Genomic DNA, 23,681 nt, shown 5'->3' with positions numbered 1-23,681 from the left:
TTACTTTTAGGCCTGCGTACCTTTTAAAAATGTACATTCTCTTTGGCCCATTGATGCTGAATAGAGGTCATAATCGTGCCTATCATCACGCGCATGACGTCCGCTAAAGTAGCAGCCAGCCAGGGCCTCTTTTGGTAATGCAACGGTGTGAGAGTCAGGGCGGCAGGCCTCAGGTAACGACTTCTGCTCTAGCAGCAGCCGCCGCTGGGGTCTCTTATGATGATGTAGTGGGCTTCTTCAGATGACGGAGTGGCAGCAGAGGTGAGGGAGGGAGCGAGGTATTGGAAAGATGTGGGCTCATGAACACAAGGACCGGCAATTTAAGGTAAACAATCAGAATCCCTTCAGCAATTAACAGCTGAAGGGAATCTGATTTTTTTTTTTCATACAATTGTCCAACCTCGTGCTCATTAGCCTGTGCCTATGGTGGAAGGATAGTCTGGTGCTGCTGGTCATCTGTCTTGGGGCTCTTCTTTACCGGACTAGGAGTAAAATCTTCCTGCTTTTCTTTGCTTTCTCTGCTTTGCTCCTATCCTCGCTGAGTATTTGGGTTATTGTTGCCGCTTTAACTGCTTACGTGTCCCTGTGTAAGTGTTTTGGGGGTTCACATTTCACTGTTGGTGCTGCTTTCTTCAAATATTGCTGGATTTTTAAATGAATGCTGTGTTTATCTCTCTGCTATGACTGCTTTGTTCCTTTCACTGTGTCTTGGAGTTTTGTTGCCACTTTAACTGCTTACGTGTCCATGTCTCAATGCTTTGGGGAGCGCATACTCACTGCTGGAATTTGTTTACTGTATTGTTGTGCTTCTTTATTTCGGAACTAAAAGAAAAAGATTTCAAATAATAGAGGAGCTCCAAAGGGGACCCCCTCTCCCCCTGCTTATTAAGCTGCAAGGTAAACCTCCCCCCTCCTCTTTGACATAACTTAGAATATAGAAGTCCGACAACTTGTTCCTATCTTTATTTGAAAAATAAATGTGCGTACGTGCGAAAGAGAGTGACTAAATATTTTCTTTACTTTGTAAAGTTCTCTCAAAGCAAGCATCCTTAGACAGGTTGAAATCATTATTTTTTTGATTTCTATTAGCAAGAACCCAGTCTCATTTAGACGCACCCGCTAGCCACATTGTAGACTGCAGAAGACTGGTGGTGTGAGGCAGTCAGTTTTTATTACAGATTTGGTTTGAGATAGCAAAGTAGGTGAACCACTGTCTCCTGAGACTTCGAAGTCAAGCATAGTAGGTCTGGTCCAGTCTGCGCCATCAAGCAGCATGAGCTATTCCTGTATCACAAGCCACCAAAGCGTCACATCGTTCCTGGATCAGGGCTTGCTACCCAGCGTTCACAAGCAGCACTCTAAAAAATTATAACCCAGCAATCAAAGATAAGGGTGCACCAACGAACTGCGCCACAACTTAGGTAAATTACACTAGTGGACATACAAGAGGTCAAAGTCATTGAGTTAAATCAGGTTAAAGATTAAAGTTGTTAATAATTACCTGGAGAATTGCCTGAAGAGCCTGTAATAACAAGTTAACAGAAAGAATCAGATTTCTTGAATTAAAGTTGAAATTCAACATTTGTTCTCATTAAGAAGTAACTAACTGAGAAAATACTTACCTGATAGTATCTTGTTAAGAAGTAATACTTGAACAGGAATCATTATTGAAAGGTTTATTTGTTCAATAATTTACACTTATTTCTAAAGGTGAAGATCCTAGAAAATTATCCATTTGCCAGCAAAATAAAATCCTTTAATTATAAAAGTATCTTTTGATTTATTTTCTGGTGAAGACACTCTGGGTGTGCAAACCATCTCCATACCATCTTTAAAAGTGGAAACCCCAATAGCCTTACCATCTGACCACGTGACAGAGCCCGAGATAGTTTGGTATCCAAGGATGTTTACAAAACAATTGTACTAGGGTCAAATCCGACATGCCCTTCCTCAGCCCGGTACCACCACTTGAGGTGGTCCCAACAGCCAAATTAAAATATATACTCAAATGTTCTTGTGATGATGGCCCCCATTCCCCTCAACCCTGTCACCATAGATTAAAAAAATGCACCTTTGTGTATCTCCCCATCTCCCCCTTTCAAAATACCAAGTACCCCCATACCCCTTCCCTTCACCCCCTAATGCAAAACAATTATCTTTGTTGTATGGGGAACCCCCTCTCCCCACAGACTTCCCCCAAGTCCAAAAATTAATCGTTGGGGGTCTAATGGAGGCCACCCTCTCCCCCTCAATCCCCCTTCCCACACACCATTACCTCCAAAAGTTGATCAGTATCCAACGAAACGGCCTGGGATAACCCCTAGCTCCTAAGTCAGTGCCATTTCCCAAAATGGCACTGACCTAATTAGAGCAAGATCCAGGCACCAGACAAGCAAGGAGGCATAGGGCCATGGACTCCCTGCCAGGAAGCAATAAGGATATGGGAATGAGCGTGCACCAGTCAAGCTGTTCTACAAGCAACTTACCTTCCAGGAATTTCCAACATATTGGCAGATCATCTCAGCCATGTGTTTTGTCTTCTTGAATGGTCTCTACATCTGTAAATAGTCAACAGGTTGTTCAACATTTGGGGACATCCCTCTTCACAATGGAGGAAAACAGAAAGGGGGGAAAGATTTTGTTCCATTCTTCCAAGTGTAACCTCTGTAAAGTTTGAACCTGGATAATAGTTCCAGAGGCCATATCAAATTACTGGCTTAAGTAATTCAAGTTCAAATGATTAGACACAGTCCTGCAGGATTCCCTCAGCAGAAGGAAAGATCTTTTTCAAGAGCCTTTGCATTACCCTCTTATTTGAGAACATAAGAACATGCCATACTGGGTCAGAGCAAGGGTCCATCAAGCCCAGCATCCTGTTTCCAACAGTGGCCAATCCAGGCCATAAGAACCTGGCAAGTACCCAAAAAACTAAAGTCTATTTCATGTTACCGTTGCTAGCAATAGCAGTGGCTATTTTCTAAGTCAACTTAATTAATAGCAGGTAATGGACTTCTCCTTCAAGAACTTATCCAATCCTTTTTTAAACACAGCTATACTAACTGCACTAACCACATCCTCTGGCAACAAATTCCAGAGTTTAATTGTGTGTTGAGTAAAAAAGAACTTTCTCCGATTAGTTTTAAATGTGCCACATGCTAACTTCATGGAGTACCCCCTAGTCTTTCTATTATCCGAAAGAGTAAATAACCGATTCACATCTACCTGTTCTAGACCTCTCATGATTTTAAACACCTCTATCATATCCCCCCTCAGCCATCTCTTCTCCAAGCTGAAAAGTCCTAACCTCTTTAGTCTTTCCTCATAGGGGAGCTGTTCCATTCCCCTTATCATTTTGGTAGCCCTTCTCTGTACCTTCTCCATCGCAATTATATCTTTTTTGAGATGCAGCGACCAGAACTGTACACAGCATTCAAGGTGTGGTCTCACCATGGAGCGATACAGAGGCATTATGACATTTTCCGTTTTATTCACCATTCCCTTTCTAATAATTCCCAACATTCTGTTTGCTTTTTTGACTGCCGCAGCACACTGAACCGACGATTTCAATGTGTTATCCACTATGATGCCTAGATTTCTTTCTTGGTTTGTAGCACCTAATATGGAACCTAACATTGTGTAACTATAGCATGGTTTATTTTTCCCTATATGCATCACCTTGCACTTATCCACATTAAATTTCATCTGCCATTTTGATGCCCAATTTTCCAGTCTCACTATGTCTTCCTGCAATTTATCACAATCTGCTTGTGATTTAACTACTCTGAACAATTTTGGATCATCTGCAAATTTGATTGCCTCACTCGTCGTATTTCTTTCCAGATCATTTATAAATATATTGAAAAGTAAGGGTCCCAATACAGATCCCTGAGGCACTCCACTGTCCACTCCCTTCCACTGAGAAAATTGTCCATTTAATCCTACTCTGTTTCCTGTCTTTTAGCCAGTTTGCAATCCACGAAAGGACATCGCCACCTATCCCATGACTTTTTACTTTTCCTAGAAGCCTCTCATGAGGAACTTTGTCAAACGCCTTCTGAAAATCCAAGTATACTATATCTACCGGTTCACCTTTATCCACATGTTTATTAACTCCTTCATAAAAGTGAAGCAGATCTGTGAGGCAAACCTTGCCTTGGGTAAAGCCATGCTGACTTTGTTCCATTAAACCAGTGTGTTGTATACATCAGCGATAATCACAGCATAGGTAATCACAGCACAGATAGATAGTACAAGTGCTTTCCAATTAATTTGTGACTTCTCACAGTCTTGATAACATTTAAGATGGTAAAGCCAATTAATTTAGTTCTTTAAGTTGATGGTTTACTCCCTCCCATGGGCATAGGGCAAGTTGAGTGCTTTCCTCCCAATGTAAACGAAGTGTCAGAGATGGAATTCTCCTACCTCTTTCACAATTCTCCTCATACTCCTTAGTGTCCTCACAGTACCTGAATGTCACAAATCCTTCTCCCCCTCACTCTTTGTAACTGTTGCTCCTCATCTCCAAATCTCCACTAGATGGTCCTGGGCCCTTCCTGTGGGTCCATGCAACTCCTTCCTCCCCTCTCTTCTTCCTCTCATCTGGATGGCTGGAAGTCATCCTTCTCCTTGGATCTTGATGATCTCAGGTTCCTTTTGCATGAAGGGAACCTCTTCCAGTCAATGTTAGTGCAGAAAAACAAACTAACTTAATTGAGTCCCAAGTTAATGGGTACTCAAACCTAAAAAAATGAACTTAAGAATAAAGAATGGAGGGGGAGGGGGAAAAGAAACTCCCTGATGTATACAACACACTGAACTGGGAAATAAGAGACAGGAAGTGCTCTGCTGCAATCCTCAACTTGAAACTCATTATGTATCATGGCTAATCCAGGCCTACTTGTTGACAGAGAAAGCAAGTTTGCTTACCATAAATGGTGTTCTCCATAGACAGCCAGATAAATTAGTCATGCTAAATACCTGCCCACCTCCTTGGATAATCAATTACCTAGCTAGACTTAGCTCCAAAATCGACTGAGGGGCTCCCAAGGCAATGTCTGCAAAGGAACTACCACATATGCTCAGTACAGCAAAAGCTCTAAGAGCTAAGAAACAAAAGGACCATTTGGTACCATCAAATGATGTCACCCACATCATGGGGGCATGAGAAGGGATCTAGCAAAACTCAAGGAATGGTCTAAGATCTGGCAGCTAAGATCTAATGCTAAAAAATACATTTATGTATTTAGGATGCAAAAATCCATTAAAGAGGTATATTATAGAGGGTGAAATTCTTCTAAGCAGAAAGAAGAGCAGGATCTGGGGGTGATCATATCTGATTATCTTAAGATGGCAAAATAGGTGGATAAGGCAATGGCAAAAGCCAGAAAGATACTTGGGAAAGGAATGGTCTGCAGAAAAAATAAGATGATATTACCACTGTATAAAGACCCTGGTGAGACCTTATTTGGGGAATTTTGTACATAGTTCTGGAGAATGCATCTTCAAAAGGATATAAGCCAGTTTGAGTTGGTCCAGAAGGTGGCTACTAAAATGGCCAAAGGTCTTTGTTCTAAAGCCTTTGGGGACAGACTTAAAGATCTAATCACGTATACCCTAGAGGAAAGGCAAGATAGGGAAGATATGATAGAGACATTTAAACAGCAACAAAATTTCCATGCAGAGGAGTCGGGCCTCGTTCAAAAGAAAGGAAGCTCTACAACAAGAGGTTATGGGATGAGGGTGAAAGGGGATAGAATCAGGCGTAATCTAAGAACATAAGATTTGCCATGGTGGGTCAAATTTCTGCAGAAAAAAAACAGTAGTTCATTTTTGTTGGAAACATCTTTATAAAATGAAGACTCTTCTCAGTCTAGAGAAGAGAGGGACATGATACAAATATTTAAATATCCATTTGAGGCTACTAAATTACAAGGTTCCATTTTTCAAAAGAAAAAGAAACTTAAGGCATATTTGGATCCACCACCGATTGGGGATAGTTGGTCCTGGGCATGTCACTAGTGATGCACTAAGGTCCAGGAGGGTGGCAGAGCCCACCCAAGGTGGTTTCAAATTTTGCCAAACACCTCTGGCTTTGATGCCCTGACCTCCTCTGCCATGCCCAGCTCTTCCCCAACCAAGCATCCTCTGCCAGCCACCACCTTCTTCTTTCTCTCCCCGTTGGACCTCTTTCATTTGCCTCCCTTTCCTTCGAGGTGAACGCCAATGGTCCCTTCCTCTTACCAGTTTTTCTTCAGCCTGACACCCCCTTTCTCCCACTCAGCCTCCCCAAAAAGCTACTCTACACTGGGTAATCTTGGATCAAGTTCTGTAAAGGTATAACTTCAAGGAAGGTGAGGCACAACAATGCCACAGCTCCTCCTCCCAGGCATTTTCCAAAAGAGGAGTCATGGCCATGGCATCATAAGGACTTCAAGAATGAAGGGGTGGCTCATAGCCCCTATTGTTCTATGATTATATACCTTGATCCAGGGCTGTCCAACCAGGTGGTGAAAGGAAAGCATTGCGGCAATTTTGCCATTCTTTGCACTTTAACATTCCATGCTGCCCTGATTGGGCTGACACTGGAGAATGGCTGGTATACTGTGGCAGTCATTTCCAGTCACTGGGCAGAGCCCAGGGCACCTCTCAGTGATGGCACTCTTGCAGTGTTATAGCATTGATTTATATAATCCAACTAATCAAACTTGTTTGACAAATTTAAGGGGATATGTAGTATGATAGACTGTAAACATGAGATACTGAGACCTTACGGTGAGACAAGTTCATAATCAACACCACACTGATAGGATGGTTTGATTAGGACAATGCACAGCTACTGGAGCTAATTCTGCACTCAGCACGATTAGTGAGAACACAATAAGTGCAGATAACTTCTTGTGGTCATGGTTCACAAAATATTTATTATTTCCAATATGGCAACTCCACTTAATGTAATGACAACTTCTGTAAGGAGTCCCCCGACACGGACCCCGTGTTTCGCCAGTCCGGCTGCATTGGGAGGGACGAATGTTAAGTAACAAACAATCTAAAAAAACAAAAAGTATATATATAGGACCCAAATACAGATACTAGAAGGCAGAATGAGATCAAAATATAATCATATAGTCAAAACCATTAAGGGACATACCTTTGTATCCAAATGTCAATGTTACCAGGAGCGCACTAAACACTATGACAGAAGGGATTTAAACGCTGACAAGAATAATGGCGCGAAGAACACGCACCAATCAGAAGAGCAAATACTTCAACCAATCACAGCTTAAGGTCAAATGACGTCAAATTGCTGTCAGATAAAGTGACACTATTTGAGATCCGCATTTAAGCCCTTAGGTGTGACAGTGTCCAAAATCTAGATCCATCGCTGCTCTTTCTTAAGTAATATTTCAGAGAAATTTCCTCCCCTTACGGGAGGAGATGCAACTTCCAGTACAAAATACTTTAAGTCAGATATCGTATGAGACAAATGTGTCCAATGATCTACTAACGGTGCATTTTCCCTACAATTCTTAATATTGGATCTATGTTCAATTATACGGGTCTTTATCAAACGTAATGTTTCCCCCACATATAACTTTCGACAAGGGCAACTGATGACATATATTACACCTGATGAATTACAATCTGATTCACCAAATAGTTTTATTGCCCCCTACCACATGACTCCACCCCAGAACTTCAAGTAAGGATCAAAGAATTGATACAAGAGGCAATTGATTTGAGATATGTTACCCCACGTGAAGCACAATTCTTAGTAGTTGAATACCCTATTATTCCAGTATTTTATGTCTTACCTAAAATCCATAAATCTTTACGTAATCCCTTGGGTCGCCCGATAGTATCGGGCATTGGTTCAGTTTTAGAACCCCTTTCTAAATTTGTGGATGTCTTTTTAAAACCGTCCGTCCCATTGAGTAAGTCATATGTGAGGAATTCTTCCCATTTGATTCTCATACTTAATAATAGTGCTCCTCCAACGCACACTTGCTTCCTGGTGACCCTTGACATATCGCTGTATTCTAATATACCTCAGGATGAAGCCTTGACAGTAATAGAACAGACTCTAAATTTGCATACAGACCACACCTTTTTTATTGGAGTTGGCCCGGTTAGCATTAACTCAAAATTATTTTATGTTTGAGTCTGAGTTTTTTCAACAAATAAAGGGTACAGCGATGGGGGCCACAATGGCCCCCAGCCTCGCTTGTTTATATGTGGCCAACTTTGAGGAGAGATTTATATACACCCGAGAGTGGTCAGGGTATATACATTTATGGTTGAGATATATCGATGATGTCCTGTTAGTCTGGTTTGGTACAGATATACAATTTTTTATGTTCCTGGACTGGTTAAATGACTGCAATAAAAATCTAGAGTTCAATTTCTATATTCACCCGAAACAGTACCTTTTTTAGACATTTTAATTACTCTTGATGATAACAATTTTTCAACTTCTATTTACCAAAAAAATACTAACCGGAACACGTTATTAGCCTTCGATAGTTTTCACCCTCACCATCTTAAAAAGAATATCCCCACAGGTTAGTTTTTGAGACTTTGGTGGCTGTGCTCCACCAAGACTGAATATGTCACTCAAGCTAAGCAGGTGATGTTAAGGTTTTCAGAGAGAGGATACCCGTATAAAATATTAAAAAAGGCTTTTAAATGAGCTTTGTATATAAATAGGGATCTCCTTTTTCTACCACAGAACCGGTCCACGTCTGAGTGTGTGAATTGTATTTTGCTCTTCTCAACAATTAGTAATACGACTTCACAAGTTATTCGGAAACATTGGGAAGCTTTAGCGCTTGATAAGTAAATCTCAGTGAACTACGTAAATGCTTATCGGCAGGTCAGAAATGTCCAGGACTGGTTAGTACATTCTACCAGTGGGGCCAAGAATATAGAGGCGGTCATAAACCGTGTGGTTTCTGTTCAGTTTGTGTTCACACTCTTACACTGACAGCATTTACTAATCCCACTACTGGAAAAATGTATTCACTGTTTGGTGAATCAGATTGTAATTCATCAGGTGTTATATATGTCATCAGTTGCCCTTGTCGAAAGTTATATGTGGGGAAAACATTACGTTTGATAAAGACCCGTATAATTGAACATAGATCCAATATTAAGAATTGTAGGGAAAATGCAGTTAGTAGATCATTGGACGCATTTGTCTCATATGATATCTGACTTAAAGTATTTTGTACTGGAAGTTGCATCTCCTCCCATGGGGGGAGGAAATTTCTCTGAAATATTACTTAAGAAAGAGCAGAGATGGATCTATATTTTGGACACTGTCACGCCTAAGGGCTTAAATGCGGATCTCGCATGGTGTCATTTTATCTGATAGCAATTTGACGTCATTTGACCTTAAGCTGTGATTTGTTGAAGTATTTGCTCTTCTGATTGGTGCGTGTTCTTCGCGCCATTATTCTTGTCAACATTTAAATCCCTTCTGTCATAGTGTTTAGTGCGATCCCGGTAACATTGACATTTGGATACAAAGGTATGTCCCTTAATGGTTTTGATTATATGATTATAATTTGATCTCATGTCTGTCTTCTAGTATCTTTATTTGGGTCCTATATATATACTTTTTGTTTTTTTAGATTGTTACTTAAGATTCGTCCCTCCTGACGCAGCCGGACTGGCGAAACACGGGGTCCGTGTCAGGGGACTCCTTACAGAAGTTGTCATTACATTAAATAGAGTTGCCGTATTGGAAATAATAAATTTATTTATTTTATTTATTTAAATTATTTTAATATACCGATGCTCAAGACAAATTCTTATCGTACCGGTTTACAATAAAACTAGGGGAGAACCAGTTAACACGGAAAGAGAAAATTACAATAAAACAGGGAAATGTAGAACATGGCCGTTAGAAGAATAGGGGTAGTTTAAACATTTTCAATTAGAGGGTAATTTAAGATAAGCAGAGAGCAATTGATTAAATAGCAAAACATATTTGTTTAACATAGAGGTGCAGATTTAATAAGTTATTTAAATAAGCAGTTTCTAGCATAGCAGTTCCTTTGTGAATGGGACAGAGGACGCAACCGAAGGGGGCAGGGGAGGGCAGGGTCCGGAGCGAGGAGGGGGGGGGGGGCGGAAGGAGGAGAACAGGCAGGGGAGGTACTAGGGAGAGGAGTGATAGTCAGTGCTGGTAGTAGAAAGGCTTCTTCAGCGATATGCTTGAGCGAACAGCCACGTTTTCAGTTTCTTTCTGAAGGAGAGATGGCATTGTTCCTGGCGTAGATCTGGGGGAAGTGAATTCCAGTGATGCGGTCCAGCGGTGGATAGTGCTCGTTTTTCAATGGAGTTGTGTATAGAGGATTTACTAGGGGGCGCCTGAAGAGAGCCTTTGTATGCGGATCTGATTGGCCTTGATGAAGAGTGGAATTTGAGAGGGATGGTAAGTTGGAGTGAGGATTGCTGATAGATGGTTTTGTGAATGATGGTCAGTGTCTTGAAGAGTATTCTATAGTGGATGGGTAGCCAGTGTAAAATTTTTAGAATCGGTGTGATGTGGTCCATACGATGAGAGTTTGTAAGCATTCTGGCTGCAGCGTTTTGCAGCATCTGTAGTGGTTTAGTAGAGGAGGCAGGCAGACCGAGCAGTAGTGCGTTGCAGTAATCAATCTTTGAGAACAGTATGGCTTGAAGGACTGAACGGTAGTCATGAAAGTGAAGGAGAGGTCTCAACTGTTTTAGGACCTGTAGCTTATACAAGCCTTCTTTAGTGGTGGCGTTAATGAACTTTTTGAAGTTCATTCTAGAGTCCAGAGTCGACTATGACCACAAGAAGTTATTTGTACTTATTGTGTTCTCATTGATTAGGACAATACAATGTTATCTTGAGAACATTAAAAGGCCAAGATTTAAGATTTCAGAAAGGTAATTAAAGATGTTGGCCCTAGCGAATCATCTATGTTTTAAATGAGCATCAAGTGATTGAAAGTCATTAACTAACCATCATACTTCTTGAACGAACCTCCTCCAACTGACTACGATACAAGGTTAGTGCCAAGCCACTGATCATACATGAGTCCCTTCTTTGATGAATACTGAGGTTATCAAAGCTGCAGATTCATTGTAAAAGTAAACGAGGACAATTGTCAAGAGAAGCAGTAGGCAGTCAGTGAATGGCACAATGAAAAATCCCACTTTACATTGATCCAAGTTAACCCGGTAGGAAAGGAGGACACAGTGAACTAGGCAACAGGAATATGGGAAAACTCTCTGATCAACAAAGCATTTGCTGAACCATTTTACAATACAAGAGCTCACTGTGCTTCCACCCTTCTTTAGGAGCATCACTTCTGTAAGTAAGGAGGAAGGTCAGTCATGGCTGTCCCATTCCAATCTGCAATGTAGACTATTAATTAAAACACATCCGGTAATCAAATTTCTCAATGATATGACACTAGGACAACCATCAACAACACACTTTAATTTAATGATCAAAGACATCCACTTTTGTTTTATTAATTACTTATACACATTATCCTTGTCAATGCCTATAAGTATACACAGATTTAAATCACATATTACACACTGTCCAGAGAGTGACAATGTTGGACAGGAAGCAACAGTCCAACATTGCTCCATGTGGCTGATGGAATGTTCCATAACCGAGGAGCTGGTTGTCTGATCACAAACTGCACTCATTGTTTCAGAAAACTCCCCAACAGGCTATATTATTGAAAACCGGCCCCAGCAAATGCATGACCAAAACCAGAGCTGAAAACAGCTTTCCAGGGAGTACATAGATTTCTTTCCTCAGCTTGTTAGGTGCTGAGCCTCAGAGCACTTCCTCCCTCCCTGGCAGTCCCTGGTTCAGCCAGGTATAGCAGGGCCCAGCTGGGGGGCTTAAACTCATCTGGCCCTACAATTAAGGAGCTAATAAATAATCATTTTAAAAGAATATTTGCCCATTTGAAGGAGGTACTCAAAAATATTTAATATTATCTGCACAATCCAAGCTGTCCACACTTAATCATCCAGAATACTTTTCACATCCTACCCTACCATTTATAATCATTTTGACACTTTTGTTCACCAGGGGAAAAAAAATAAATGATTAGTGCTTACCAACAATTTTCATGGAAGTAAGAATATCATCAAACAGAAGTGGAGTAGTAGCAGGTTACAGGTTTGCAGTAGTGCTGTGTTTTATTTAGGACAATGTGTGAACAAGCTCAGGCCCTGCAGCCTGTGACTCATTAATTGTGCTAGGACCTGCACAAAAAGGTAACTTGTGTAAAATCTCTAATGAACGAGTGAGTGCTAAACTGTGTAAGACCAAGGGGAGGGAAGAAAGGAGGGCAAGGAATCAGCCATCAACTGGGCTCAGCACAAGGACTTTTGGTGGTGGATAGAAGAACGGAAGGCAGGCTTTGTATTTAGTGACTTGAGGGCGGGGGCGGGGAAGGCCTAGGGTGAGCCGTAATCTCTTAAATCATTTGCCCCATGGTGAAGCAGAGCTTGAGCTACACCCACCCACAGGGATCACGAAGGGCCCAGCCCCTGCACAGTAAGCCAACAGGGGATCAGGCTTTTTGAGATCTTAAAACTTTGCTCCAATTCTAAAAATTCCATTAAAACGTCTTCACTAACAACTACATAGCAGGTCCCTTGGTGCGATATGCCCATCCCCTCCTTTCATAGGAAATGTTGGAACTCTGGTTATGGCTGACCCGGTGGCTTAGAGGCAGTGCTGGAGAGACCTCAGTTTGATTCCTGGCTCAGGGCTTCTGTCCTCCAGGCTGGCCAGGGCTTGGATGCCGCAGAGTCAGCCCACACAGCCTCAGGGGACGGGGGGAAGAAAGTGCCATGGTCATTGCACAATGGCGACACCTAGTGGCTGGTTTTAGGGCCCATGATTGCAGGGGTTCTGGAAGGAGCTCAGGTGCATGCCCTCCAGGCGAGGATTAAAGTAAAATGGAAAGGTCTTATAAAAGAGGGGAGAAAAAGGATCTCCAGGTAGGTGTGAATGAAGGCTCCTGGTGCCAGCTCCCCACCCTGGTTCCAGTTCAGCTGGAAGACTAAAGGAGCAGGAGAGGAACTGCTGGGCCAAAAAGAACGAAACCTTGGTTATAACCAGCTGAAGACTTATCACACCAAAGGATCCTTGTGGGTAATGTGCGCTGGCAGTCACACTATACAAGCTCAGCCTGAGCGTTATAAAGAGGGAGCACTGACGATTCACGTTAGAAACTGCTAATCCCAGCAGGGGGAGGCAGACAGGGCCGTCCTCGTGATGTGATAAGGGTTGGTCTTGTTTGGTTACACTCAAGACACCTAAACAGCCCATGGCTCTACTACAATCCCTTGATTTTTCAGATATTCTGAGAAGCTTTTTCGTATAAATATAAAGACACAAACACAGCCGCTACACATGTACACATATAAACACACAGTCTGTATAGAGGAGGCAGCACCGTCGAGGGCTGGGACAGTACAAGAGGGCTCAGGGCTTCCATTCCTCACGTTGGCCAGGGCTGGTGATGCTGCAGCGACAGCCCTCACAGTGCCGGAGGACATGGATGGGAGGGCGAGGAGGAAGAAGGCGTCATAGGCATTGTCAGCACAAACTGCCTGGAAAGGACCATGGTGCTCTTCCAAACGCACGCCATCAAAGCCAGGCTGGCTCTTGGTGGAAGATCCAGCACTCAGAGAAACTGACACAGTAACAAAATATTAAATCGCTCACAAACAAAATCCAGCCTTACAGCGGCTAAGTGAAACAGCTGAAGAAGGGGCTTGTGCGGTCTTGAAAGCTCCTGTACATCATCATCTTTGGATAACTCTTAACGCTGGGCCAATAAAAGTTAATCACCAAGTTTTTCTCCAGGACCCATCCTGCATGAGAATGCTTTGGCCCTAGCTGAAGACGGGTTACTGTTGAAACGGTGCTGTACATCAAGTCTTGCACAGGGAGTTTCCCCGTCACGGAGACCGTGGCTTGATCTGACATGGTCTGTCCAACTCTCTTCTCCTGCACTTGACAGAAGTATTACATTACTGAAATTGGAGTCACGCTATGAAGCTGCAAGGGAGTAACCTAAGGAACGATCTCTTCATAGAAAGGGTGGTGGATGCTTGGAACAGCCCGTGAATACAGATGGTGGAAGAAAAAAGGAATTGAAGAAAGCCTGGGATTAGCAGAGGTTGGTCCTAGGAAAATTGAAAGTGATCATGTAGGGTCTGCGGCTGCTCTTGTAGTCTATGAGCCCAATTTTATAACAGTGAGCTGAGGGCTGAACTCTGCTTTGAAAATTAGGCACGCACATATACACCTGCTCCTGCTTTGCAACATCAAAAGTACGTGCATGAATGAATTGCCTGTTCCTGGGAGCACCTCTTTCAAGTATGCATCGAGTGCATGCGAAATCACTTCCACGCCTCGAACTCCCGGGCTGATTTTCAAAATCTGCATTTTATGCACGCAAATGTTTTTCAAAAACTCATCCCCCCCTCCACACACACACACCCTGAGGTGATTGGGTCATTTTTTCACTCTGGAAAGATCCATCCTTTGACATTTAGAGAATGCTGCACCTGTGATGAGACGTAAAGGGTATCTTGGTGGAGGGGAGGGGAGATGGCAGGAGAAGAAATAAAAATACAGAGCCAGGAGGTACAAGGAATTAGTGACGGCTTCTGCTGTACAAAAATGGAAATGAATAAAGTGCCTGGCTCCTCAGAAACAAAAATTAAGCATTTCACACTATCACTGTTGTCGCCAGACTCAGACATCTCCTAGAGAAAGGCCTGGCGTCCCCTTTAAAGCTAAGCACAAAGCACGAGAGCTGTGTGTTAAGCCCACCAACCGCACCTTTAGTCAGGAGAAAATCTAGGCAAAGCAATTGGGTGGAGATGGTCCCTTTATAAAGCTAACCGACATTTCAAGATTGCCAGAGGAGAGGAAAGGGCCTTAAACAATTTTCATCACTTTGCTCAGCCCCCACAAAGCCTTCATGCCAAGAGTTGCAATTCTGCCCTGTGACATGACCACCATAAAAAGCGCATTTCTTTCTCCTTCTACCATTCTCCTCTTCTCCTGCCAAGTCAGTCTTGCTCTTGAGGGCCTACGGCTGTCGGCGTGTGCATGAGGCAGGGACTGATCGTGACGAGAGTGCTTCAGTAAACGAGGAGTTTCCAATGCCATCAACTTCTTAACTTCACCTCGGTGTTAAAAACAAATACACCCTACTGGCTTGGTTCCATTTATTGACTGGATCATATAAAAGCCCGTTTTTGGCAGCACTTTTGCTCTCAGATCCACTAGGAGGGACGTCTGGTCTCTTCTCCTTGATGTGGGTTATTTTAGGAGGAAGTGGCCACTTTTTTTCCTCACACCTCAGGTCATTATCTCTGTGGATATTTCTTTCTAGCAATTCCATTTCTGCAAGGACCATTGGTAAGACAGACATGGTGCTCCTTCCCAGTCACTACCAACAACAAGGATAGAGGCTGGTGTGAGCCTAGAAGTCTTTCATCAGCCACACTGCACCTAAAATAATCAACTCATTTTACTTCTTTGCTTTCATGTTTCTTTGGCGCCAGATGCATTAGTTGAAAGATACTAAAATCAAGACAACAAAGTAAAATCTCAGCATCTCTATGTTCTTGCGAGTGCTCTTCTTAATACTCGCATTGTGCTAAAGAGCGCCTCTCCTTCTGAAGCTCATCCAATGTCATACATAAATACAACATACCGAGGTATGCTTGGAAGTTCTTTTGATCAGTCTGAAGCCACCTAAAATAGATTCAGTACGTTCCTGCCTCACTGTCTTGGTGTTTGATTGCATCTCTTGGTACGTGAGGATCTTCTCGCTCCATATGTAGCACAGAACAGTCACTTTGATACTGACCCTTCTATTAACAATACCAGTCCTTGGATGATTTTTCCTTTACCAAATTTTCTGGCATTCAGCTTTTACATACTGATATGGCAATCTTCCATGTGCTCACATCGTCATAATACTCTGTAATTCTCTCTGGAGCATGGGCTCAGGATGGCTGTAGTATCTATAGGGTTTCCAATGGATGAGTTTTACTGCAGCACCACCTCGCTCACCTATGAACAGTTCCTCGGCCATGCCAAAGTGAGCATAAGTAATATTTGAGTCTCTACTAAAGCTGTTCTTACATGTATTGTATGAGACAGTTCCTCGGTCCGGATCTTTAGACTGGGCTCATCGTGCAGATACTACAAGAAGAGAGAGCCTGGCTCCTGCCCCGCTGTTGGCTGCATGGCCTTCTCCCTCTCTGCGAATCCCCAGATGCTATGAGTGAGCCTGGTTCCCACCCCAGTAATAGCTAAGTGGGCCCCCCCCCCGTCCTCTGCATGAGTTCCTAGGTGCTACAAGAAGAGAGAGTCCGGCTCCTGCTCCAGAGATGGCTGGGAGGGCCTCTCTTCCGTGTGAGTCCCCAGGTGCTGCAGAAGCAGCGAGTTGGTGCTGAAGCTTTTCTCACACTCGCTGCACTTGTGCGCTTTCCTCTTCTCTCCAGTGTGGATCTTGCGGTGACTGATCAGGCTGTCCTTCCGGCTGAAGCTCTTCTGGCATTCTTCACACTGGAATGGCCGCTCGCCCGTGTGCGTTCTGTGGTGCTTAATGAAGTCGGACTTCTTCGTAAAGCTCTTTCCACAGTCCGTACACTGATGCGGCCTCTCCCCTGTGTGAGTTCTTTGGTGGGCGTAGAAGGCATTCAGCTCGTTCACAGTCTCCCCACAGATGGTGCACAGGTAAGACCTCTCCCGGTGAGTGTTCTTGTGCTGAATGAGCGCTGAGCGATGCATGAAATTTTTGTCACACACAGCACACTTGTATGGTCTCTCTCCCGTGTGGGTCCTCATATGCTGGATAAGGTCAGGCTTCTGTTTGAAGCTCTTCTCACACTCCGTACATGGGTAGGGTCTCTCCCCCGTGTGGATCCTCAGGTGGACTTTGAGGTTCCCCAGCTTCCTGAAGTTCTTTTCACACTCATGACACTGGTAGGGCCTCTCACCCGTGTGCATCCTTTGATGTACAATGAAAGACGTGTGAGAACCAAAGCTCTTCTCGCACAGAACACAGTGGTAGGGCTTTTCACCCGTGTGTGTTCGCTTGTGGTAAGCCAGAGAGGATCTGTGAGTGAAGGTCTTCCCACATTCAGGACACTCATAGGGTCTCTCCCCCGTGTGGGTCCTCTGATGGGCCAGCAAGTAGTGCTTGTTGGTGAAGATTTTCCCACAGTCAGTACAGATGTATTGGGTCTCTCCGGGCTGGACCTGCTTCTGCTGCCTTAAACGACACTGCTCCTGCACAAAGCCGTTGCCATAACCGAGCCATGTAAATGGCCCTTCTGCAGTGTGGATTCCCTGCGTTGTGGCCAGATGTTCTTCTGACAGCAATTTCTGTGGATCCAGTCCTGCGCTTGGTCTCTCTCCACTCACAGTACCATCTTCCCCTAAATAAAAACAAAAGTACAGGAACATGACAGAGCACTCCATTTGTGTGCATTTCACATGTATGCACAAATTTGCTTGGCACCAATTTTGTTTCTGTATTTCATTCATTCTCGTGGGAGAGACAACTGGCAACATGGACATTGGGTGAATGATATGTAACGAGCTCCCTCTAATAGTGACATGTAAGAACTACAAGCGGAGAACAAAAAATAACAGCTCTTCCACTACGAGGGCTACTGGGAGGACCAATCTCTGACTAATTGATGCAACTGCTGGCTCATCTTATTAATACCATCTGTCCACTATTAAATAGAAAATAAAACAAAACTCACTCTGCCCAGGTAGCATAATTTCCAAATTATTTGCACGTAAACCATTGCTTATAGGTGCACGCACACATCCAGGGCTGCTTTGGAGAGAAAGCATTAAGAAACCAGAGGGCTCGATATTCTAGCTCATGATAAAATACATGCGTGTGGATGCATGCGTGAGCTCTCACCGCATCCAAAACATGACTATGGGAGGTCTCCCCTACTCAGACACTGCCAGAAGGATTTACAAAGGCGCGCAGGCTGCAATACCATTTAACGAACTGACATACATTATCTGAAGATTTTGGATGCACCCACGTCCATTCCTCAGGTGACAGCCTGAGCCTAATATCTTTTGAATGTGTTTATAACCAAAGAGCCAGGGTTAAGGCTGCCAGTCGGTTGCATTATCTTCCCCCGTTCTGATCCTGGTCTCCCGATTGCATGCATGGACTTGCAGCCCCTGCTTTGCACAGGGAAATCAGAGCCACATCTCATGCAGCAGGGTAAAATCCAGGATCGGATCAGGCTGTTGAGAGACCATAGAGTCAACTGACAACTGCAACCTGGACACCTCCAGTTTCAAGAGTACAAAGTATATAGCACGATCACTGCACGGTAACACAAGCGACGTTTCGGCCTGCCAGGAAGACCTCTCCCTCGGGTCTCCAGTTCTTAGGCTGAAAGGCAGCTCGTGTTGTTATCATACAGTTCAGGGATGGGCAAGCTTGCTCCTAGAGGACCACCAACTCATCGGGTTTTCAGGATACCCCTAATAAATATGCATGAAAGACATTTCCATGCAACTGAGGCAGCCTGCATGCAAATCTCTCTCATGCATATTCATGTAGGTACATTCTGAAAGCCTGACCGGCTGGTGGCCATCGAGGACCTGACGTGCTTACTGCTGGCCTCGTACATAAAACAGGAGTTTGTTTGCTTTATACTGAAACACTTGGGTTCCTTTTTGGGTCAGATTTAGTGATGTTACGCATTACCTTTAAGTGCCTGGCAAAACTGTCAATATGATTTGAGGGGTTTTGTTTTTGCTGTGCTACTGTAATGGGTTTCCCTGTTGCTCATGTTAAAGGCAACACATCTGGTCCTATCACTAGCTCTGACACACAAATGTCTCAGAAGCTAAAACAGAGGGATGTTGAGTAGCCGTATCAGTCCACTTAGATACAGAGAGGTGAAGACACAAAACCCAACAGAATATACAGTGGCTATAGAAAGTTTATACCCCCTTGAATATTTTTCACATTTCGTTGTGTCAGTGTGTCAGACTCGCATGCATTTAAATGAGGATTTTTTTTCCACCCATCAACACCCCTTACTCCAGACTTTTCAAGGCCAAAAGAGGTTTTTTTTTGTTTTTTTTATTGGGGTCAATGCATTTACATATCTAAAACACAAAACTGAAATCCAACAACTGGATAACCCCCCCGCCCCCCGGAGTCCATACTTAGCAGAAGCACCTCTGAAAGAAACAAGTCTGTTGGAATAGGTTTCACACCTTTGCACGCTTAATTTTGTCAATATTAGGCCATTCTTCATTAAAAAAAACCAAACAAAAACCAGTTCAAATTCTGTCAGGTTCCTTGGAGAGCAGTAATCTTCAAGATTGGATTGAGGTCAGGACTCTGACTGGGCCACTCCAGATCATTCAGCTTTGCCGAAAGGTGAGCTTTGTCGAAAGGTGAGCTTCAGTCCCAGTTTTCTTGCAGAGGGCAGAAAGTTTTCCTGAAGAAGTGTTTCTGTCCTTTTCTCCATTCATTGTCCCTTCTATCCTGCCCCAGTCCCTACCGATGAGAAACATCCCTATAGTAGGATGCTGCCACCATGTTTCACACTGGGGGGGTTGGGTCGTGTTGGGTTTGTGCCAAACGATTTTTGCATTTCAGCCAAAAAGTTCTATTTTAGTTTCATCAGACCACATGGCCACAGTATTCCCCCGAGTGTTCCTCCGCATACATCAGTGGGATTGCTTGAGCAATGGCTTCTTTCTTGCCGTCCGACCGTACAAGCCAGATTTGTGGAGTGCCTGGGATATCGTCGTTACGTGCACACTTTGACCAGTCTTGGCCATGGAAGCCTGGAGCTCTTTCAAAGACGCCATTGGTCTCTTGGTCGCCTCTCTGATCAGTCTCCTTCTTGCTCGGTCATCCAGTTTGGAGGGACGGCCTGATCGAGGCAGGGTCTTGGTGGTGCCGTAAACCTTCCACTTCTTAATAATGGACTTGACCGTGCTCAGAGGGATATTCAAGGACTTTGCAACTCTTTTATACCCAGCCCCAGATCTGTGCCTTTCCACAACTTTGTCCCGGAGTTCTTTGGACAGCTCCTTGGCGCGCATGGTTGGGTCTTTGCTTTGAAATGCACTACCTAGCAGAGAGAACCAACAGGAGCTGCTGAATTCATCCTGTCATCATGTGAATCAGTACAATTTTTACACAGGTGGGGCCAAATCACTCGGTGAATGCTTTTGGAGGTGATTGGTTACACCCAAGCTTTAAGTACAGTGGCTTGCAGAAGTATTCAACCCCCTAAAAAGTCAGATTTGTGTAGATTACAAATGACACCCACACAGATTGCTCCAGACAGTAGGTTTATTGCAAACCAGAATGCTCAAAGTAAATTTTCAAAGTCACAATTCATTATTTATCTGCATCTTCTGTAAAATAAAATAAACTGAAAAATGCTGCTTGTATATGTAATTAACCCCTTCAAACTAGTACTTGGTAGAACCACCTTTTCTGCAATAACAGCTTTAAGTCAGTTGGGGTAAGTTTCTACCAGCTTTGCACACGGTTTGGGAGTGATTTTTGCTCAATCTTCCTGGCAGATTTGCTCCAGGTTGTTCAGGTTGGTTGAATGATACTTATGGACTGCAATTTTCAAATGGTTCCACAGATTCTTGAATGGATTGAGATCTGGACTTTGACTTGGCCATTGTAGAACATTCACCTTTTTGTTGTTCAGCCACTCCTGTGTTGCTTCGGCCTTGTGCTTGGGATCAGTGTCCTGCAGAAAGGAGAACTTTCTCCTGTGTTTTAGTTTTTTTAGCAGACTGAAGCAAGTTGTCTTGCAATTGCACCATCCATCCTTCCTTGAATTTTAACAATATGCCCAGTCCTTGCTGAGGAAAAGCAGGCCCGCAACACGATGCTGTCGGGATGGTGTTTGCTGAGGAATGGGCAGTGTTAGGTTTGCGCCGCACATAGTGTTTTGAATTTTGGCCCAAAAGCTCCATTTGTGTCTCATCTGACCACAAAACCTTATCCCACATGTTAGCTGAGTCACTCTGATGCTTTCTGACAAACTCCAGATGTGCTTTGATGTGGTTTTTCGTCAGTAATGGCTTCTTTCTAGCCACCTTCCCATGTAGGCCTGTTGTATGCAGAGCTCTTGATATGGTTGACTGGTTCACCTCCGCTCTAGTCTCAGCCACTGAACTCTGTAGCTCCTTCAAAGTGATGATTGATCGCCACTCTGTGGCTTCCCTCACAAGTCTCCTCCTTGCTTGGACGCTGAATTTTGAGGGATGCCTTGTCTAGGCAGTGCCTGGGTGCTATGATGCAGCTTCTACTTCCTCACAATTGCTCCAACAGTGCTCACTGGGATATCCTAGCACTTGGTTATTATTTTGCAGCCTTTTCCTATCCTGTGCATGTCTATAACTTTGTCTTAAATTTTTTAGTCTTCATTTTCACAGCCTGACCAATGGTACTAGAATTAGGAGGTGTTTTATCCAGAAAAGCTGACTTTTTTTTTTTTTTTTTTAATGATTCACAGGTAGAGGCCACTTGTTAGGGTAAAATCTTTCATCTGTGTAAACCTGGAGCTTCCACAGCACAGGGGTTGAATACTTATGCAAGCAGCAATTTTCAGTTTTTAATTTTTTTAATTTTTTTTTAAATGCAAAGAAATAATGAATTGTGACTTTGAAACTTTACTTTAACAGCTTACTGGTTTGCAATAAACATACTGTCTGGAATAATCTATGTAAGTGTCATTTATAAATCCAGACAAATCTGCTGACTTTTTAAGAGATCGAATACTTCTGCAAACCACTATATTTAGTATTGCTACAGAAATACAAAGGGGGTGGGGGTGAACATTTATCCAACTAAGCTAATCCATGTTTCTATTTCCACTTCATTTTCTAAGGAATTCTGGAATATATTTGCCATTTGTGAGGTAGGATGTGTGGATACATGGAAACAAACATGATTTTTAATGCATTTAACTTCCAGGCTATACAGGCAACAAAAAAGGTGAACATTATGGAAGAGGGTGCAGACTTTCTATAGCCACTGTAGTTGTGATTAGCTGCAGAGAGCTGTGCACCCACCAAAAGGTCTGCTGACCTATGAAGGGAAAACAGCCCTGGAAAGCCAGGCACAACCGTCACCAAGTTAGTCCAATACAAAGGTCTCACACCTACAACTTTGTCTGTTGACCTTTATTGCCACAGTAGCTTGGGACTGGCGAAAAAATCCGGTTTTGCCAGGGTTCTCGTTTCCTGTCTATGGGGAAGATGATGAGCGCCCCATCACCGCTCACCTATGAAGCAGCTGGGTGGAGGCTCCCTCTCCGCCGGATCCTGGCCCCACGCGCATGGCTCTTCCCCCGGCTCTATCTTTATTATGACGTCGGGCTGGATATCTGTTTGTGGGAAAGAGAATCGCATTGGTTTCTTCTCACCTTCAACAAGGATGTTATTAAACCCACCTCCACTTATGGAAGATAGAGACATAAATACGGCAATATAGAGAGAGGGGGGCCAAGGGGAGAGAGAGGGAAAACGGCGACCCCCAAGAGAAAGAGGGAAAGGACAGAGAAGGGACATCTCCCACAGGCTCGTTTTTTCCCCTTTAGCTCCTTCTCCACGTAACTCAGGATTCCCAGGCTGGCGGGAAGTCTACTCTGACACGGAAGGTCTCGGTGCTGCTCTTCTGCCAGCAGAGGTCACCATGGTAACGCCGGTCACCTTCTTTCCCTCACCTCTCACGGCCTGCCCAAGCCCCCGCCACCTCGGACAGGAGACTAGAACCAGAGTTTCCTGTGCCACGGCCTGGCCATGGAACCAGACCTCCCGAAGAACTTTTTCCTAGCTGTTTTCTCAATGGGAAGATGCTAGGTGAAGAATACGATAAACAAATTTAGGTGTCTCAAGCATTTACAAACAAACATGACTGGAACCAGAAAACTGGGGGCTGAAGCGGGCACTATGTGGCAGGTTACTCATCCTTCGGCCTGCTGCATTAGAGCATGCAAGGCGCCAGAAGGGACAGAGCTTTAAAATGCTCCAGTTTCATCGGTCATGAAAATGTGTCTTAGTTTTGCGTCTTGATGGCAGAAGAGAGTAGATCTTGGACAAAAAGTAAGGTGAGAAGAAAGTGCTGAAGTAATAAAATATAGGAGGTGGACTATGCAGAGGGAGAGGCAGCAAGAAAACAAAACTAAATACAATTTAAAAAAAAAAACAAAGACAGGTTCGAGAAGAAATAAATATTCAGCAAATCATTTTCTTTCGGCCTATTTTTCTTGGAAAGCCAATGCTGCTGGACAAAATTGCCAGATATTTCTCAGCTCAAAGTCCACTTCTTCCATGGAACCTAAGTCACCTTGCCATGCAGCCACCCCATCTGTCTTTGCTGCCTTCCTTAGCCAGTAAATCCCAAAATATTTCTTCTCTGCTTTCTTTGGACTGTCAGCTCTATGGGCCAGGGAACCCCAGGCTCCCCACTCCTTGCACTTTCACATCTGTTGCTCTCAGAGCTGCGAGCGCTCTTCTTCCTTTACGTCCCCCGTTTTCCGAAGGATGCCTAACGCTACGTGGATGCACTGTGCTATGCAAGAGACACCAGAACAATGGGGAGAGCCAC

At 43.7% G+C, this 23,681-nt stretch overlaps 1 protein-coding gene and 1 long non-coding RNA gene across 2 annotated transcripts in view; both read right to left on the bottom strand.

Annotated features, from left to right (window-relative positions):
• Nucleotides 1–1,095: 1,095 nt before the first annotated feature.
• Nucleotides 1,096–2,551, bottom strand: LOC115083970. Its single transcript, XR_003854436.1, has 3 exons — nt 2,487–2,551; nt 1,502–1,522; nt 1,096–1,358 (listed from the first exon to the last, which is right to left on the bottom strand). It is a non-coding gene; the product is annotated as an uncharacterized LOC115083970 (long non-coding RNA).
• An 8,909-nt stretch (nt 2,552–11,460) lies between these two features.
• The window catches only part of LOC115083955 (zinc finger protein 774-like), a 48,679-nt gene continuing 36,458 nt past the window's right edge, over nt 11,461–23,681 (bottom strand). The window contains exons 7-8 of the mRNA XM_029588128.1: nt 22,357–22,458; nt 11,461–17,478 (exon numbers count right to left, since the gene is read on the bottom strand). Of these exons, the coding sequence (XP_029443988.1) occupies nt 16,391–17,478; nt 22,357–22,458 (1,190 nt within the window). The 3' untranslated portion in view covers nt 11,461–16,390. The remainder of the gene's footprint in view (nt 17,479–22,356; nt 22,459–23,681) is intronic.

Source organism: Rhinatrema bivittatum, chromosome 2 (assembly GCF_901001135.1).
Source record: "Rhinatrema bivittatum chromosome 2, aRhiBiv1.1, whole genome shotgun sequence".
Classification (NCBI taxonomy): domain Eukaryota; kingdom Metazoa; phylum Chordata; class Amphibia; order Gymnophiona; family Rhinatrematidae; genus Rhinatrema; species Rhinatrema bivittatum.
This window is presented reverse-complemented; position numbering and strand designations above follow the sequence as displayed.